The sequence below is a fragment of the Sinocyclocheilus grahami genome, unplaced genomic scaffold (genome assembly GCF_001515645.1).
Source record: "Sinocyclocheilus grahami isolate Dianchi unplaced genomic scaffold, SAMN03320097.WGS_v1.1 scaffold264.1, whole genome shotgun sequence".
NCBI classification, from domain to species: domain Eukaryota; kingdom Metazoa; phylum Chordata; class Actinopteri; order Cypriniformes; family Cyprinidae; genus Sinocyclocheilus; species Sinocyclocheilus grahami.
This window is the reverse complement of record NW_015505443.1, coordinates 838,883-842,730: the sequence shown is the minus strand read 5'-3', so window position 1 is coordinate 842,730 and position 3,848 is coordinate 838,883. Positions and strand designations below refer to the sequence as shown.

Sequence of the window (3,848 nt, the reverse complement as noted above, 5' to 3'; positions counted from 1 at the left end):
TGAAGGGATCCCCCGAATTTGGTGGAGATCCGCCGGGGCGTTCGCGAGATAGTGACACCAGTCAACACTTTCACTTCAGTAAGGAGGTCTCTTGTTCAGGCAGCAGCATTCAAGCATGGTCTTATGCGACCGTAAGTGCCCTGTGAAGTGGACTTCAGATGAAATTCCGCCATGATTCCAGTTCCAAGGGAACGTACACGTTACATTCAAATTGCATTAAAGTGCGCGAGACGTGAATTTATATTGTATTTATTTACAGAGGTATATTATGTCACACTTCACACTTCTCTAGTAAGTTTAGTCTGTGTGTGAAGACAGTAGCGCAAATCCGTGAATGAATGTTCCGAAGTGAAATTGGAATGGAATTGAATTAAAGTTGAATAAATTTCAACTTTACTGTTCTTTGGATAATAAAGTTTAGTCAAATATTTGGACACACGAATGGGAAAGTGTCCAAAATTTTGATTGGTATTGTACTATAATATACACAAAGAATATTGGCCGATATATTGATATCGGCCTTTTTTACTCCCTAATATCGGTATCGGTATCGGCCCAAAAAAACCCATATCGGTCGGGCTCTACCACTCACCCTCATGTTGTTTTAAATCCATTCGACTTTCTTCCTTTCAGGGAACATCAAAGGTCAATTTAAATGTGTTGGTAACTCTTTCCATGCAATTACACATAAAAGATAGCTTGAAAGGATTACATAAAACACCATAGAAATAGTTATTTACACACATTATATTTCAAATCTTCAGATAGTTTTGTGTGGGAAACAGAAAAATTAAGTAATTGTCCACTGAATCTTGACATCCAACCTAGCTTTCCTTAGTTTCTTCATAAGAGTTCATGAGAAAACCCTAAATGAATAAATTGATCAGTTGATGAAGTTGACAAGACCAATGTAAATTATACATTCACAAATTGGACTGGTTCTTGAGTCCAATGGCTCTTGGCTCCATGATGAACCAAGTCGGCCATCGTTGAGACTATGTTGTCTGATGAAAAGTGCTATACAAATAAATGTTTATTATTATTATTATTATTATATGTTGGACTAGTTTTTGTAGTGTGTTCTGTACTATAGGCACTAGTCGGAACCTCATTGGGGAATTTTTAGACGACTGAGCATGTTGAATTGGTTCTAGGCAGTTGGTGAGAAAGATCACTCTGATTGACTGTTCAATTTAACGAACAAGTGCACAAGAAGTGTCAAAGGCAAGCAAACAATGAAGTTGAGGGAACACACAGAAGGCTAGTTGTTCATGTTTATCTCATTTGTGATGTTATCTGCAGTTCTATCTCTTTTTGAATGATGAATACAGACTACTTCCACCTGCTGGTATGGAAAGTTATTTATTTATTTAGTTAGTTAGTTATTTAGAGAACATACATGCAGTTTGGCCACTGGCTGTAGTCTATGTACTGTGTTCAAGCGCAAATTGTTGGCTTATATGCAGGCAACACGACGCAACAACATAGTAGGCTTTCATTACCACTAGTTCTTTCAAGTTGGTCTTGTGTGTCTGAGCCTTTAACAACTTTTTTTGCATTTATTCAGATAGTACAGTTGGAGAGAGGTCAGGAAGCGAAGTGGGAGAAAGAGGGAGACTGGACTGGTAAAGAACCATGAACTGCAATTTGATCTTGGGTCGCCTGAAGCGCAATTGCAATTCTTAAGGCTTCTGAAAGATTTAGTTACTTTAATACTTTAATGTTGATTTTGCACCCATTTTGATACTTAAAAGACTTTGCAATTCAATGGAAAAGAACAATTCTTGAAAATCTTTTGTACTTTTTTCTGACATGAGGTTGAGTAAATGAAGACAGAGTTTACACTCTTGGGTGAGCTATCTCTTTGTGGTCTTTCAACAAGTGATATTTCAGTTTATGTGTGTGTTCTCACCGTAAGTCCTGTGATTATGATGCCCCCGGCTGTAAGCATGCTGTCAGGAATGGCCTCACTTTCTATGTAAGGATATGTGATGCTGGTGTCCCCGCAGAAGAAGCCCCTCTTGTACGGAATCACCGCTTTGAGCTCACAGGCGAAGAACGGAATGGAGGCTGTCAGGAGAGAGACAGACGGGTTAATGCTTCTGTCGAAACTACCTGGAGGAATGTTCTTCTGTCAGTGTTTCTCTGGCACCACAAGATCAGACACAGATACATCTATAATGCTCTATTATGTGCAATTAGAATCACAAGTGCGGCTGAGATATTGAGAATGTCACTGTCTTCCTGATGAGAATCGAGATCCAGCCTAAGGAGCTGACATTCCATGCATATCTCTGGCAGAAAGAGGGGGTGGGGGTTGAAAGAGAATGACAGCACGGATAGATGAGGCATGTGGAGAAGAAAAGACCCTAAAGAATACAGGATTGAGGTCAGAGACTATGAGGAGGAAGATGGAAAGTTTCTTGCGAGTTGTGCTGGGAATGCTGTAATATGGTTCACTTGGAGTGCGTTGGGGATTTTCTCTTTCAGGAAAACGCAAACAAATCTATTACACACCTGGATGGTTGCAGGCAGGTGTGTTGGACGCAGACTAGACTATAGCGTAGAAAATAAACAATAGAATAAGTCCTGCAGACTACTGTAGCTTGCAGAATACTTATGGAATTAATAGCAGTGTGTAGGACTTTTTCTATTGCCTTGTTAAACAATTACTAATTTAAAAATTAAACATTGTGACAGTAGGTCGCAGACATGTTTTCCAGATAAGTAAACCAAATGGTTGTTCCAAATGGTTGGGTGAACTCTCAAAGTATAAATCAGTAAGCAAATAAGAAATTTCCAAATCGAAATCAGTTGTGGCTTGGCAGTAAGTGCATGTGCTCCAACACATTGCGGTGTTATGACTGATAAGCTATAGATGTCAATTATTAATTTAGTTTTTTTTTCTAACAGATCTGTAGACCTGTATTTTTTCCCTTTGTTTGTTGTTTGTTGCATTTTCTCCTTAGTACCAAAATGTGCAAGTCACGTGAGTAAAACTGGTCAGAGTGCACCTGTTTACATTCTGGGATTCCACTGATTATGGTTATGCATCAAGATGGGCTGACAAGTTAGCTCTGCAATCCAGCTCCTTGCTACACACACACACATACACAAATGCATATAAGCCTTGGTTCAATCAAGGCTTCATCGGGACAGCATTCTTGCAATGCACCTGTTTCGTAGAAGAGCAATGACATTTTAAAATGAAGAGGTGCTTTTTGATTTTCAACTGATAAGTAAGGTGCTTACCCACCGAATAACGTAATGCATTACCTATTATGAATTATGAATGGACTCTTTAGTCCACTGGGTCAGATTGCTTTCAAGTAGACTTGTGCCGGTATTCGGTAATGCGATATATCACGGTAATGAATATGCACGATATTGTTATCGTGGGCACTTCTAAATACCGTGAATAATTATATATTACAAATTATTCAGAATTTTGAATGCATTTTAAGAATACTTTTCCCATTAACTGGTCAAAATGCACAACACTGCTGTATGCTGCGTGAAAGACGCATGCGCACTCTGATGTAAACAAGCGCGGACGAGAAGCACATGGCGGAACATGTGAGGGATGCTCTGGATGAAAGCACACTTTCACTCTCTGACAGCAGATGGCGCTAAACTGCAGAAATAATAATAATAATAATAATAAATTTAAATGCAGCTGTTACCCCGGAAACCCTGTAAACAAAGCAGCTGCACTACTTTCTGTATGTGAAAGGTGTTTAAATGATTTAAACAACCATTCAGATTTGTGTATTTGCTATGATGTTCATCACAGCACCAAATAATTAAATATTTAGACTTAATAGGCTATTAATTTTCAAACTTTTTTT

The 3,848-nt window shown here is 38.7% G+C and overlaps 1 protein-coding gene across 1 annotated transcript in view; it reads right to left on the bottom strand.

Annotated features, from left to right (window-relative positions):
• The window catches only part of LOC107599313 (phospholipid phosphatase 3-like), a 53,681-nt gene that overhangs the window by 10,083 nt on the left and 39,750 nt on the right, over positions 1–3,848 (bottom strand). The window contains exon 2 of the mRNA XM_016290863.1: positions 1,913–2,070. Coding sequence (XP_016146349.1) covers positions 1,913–2,070 — 158 coding nt within the window. The remainder of the gene's footprint in view (positions 1–1,912; positions 2,071–3,848) is intronic.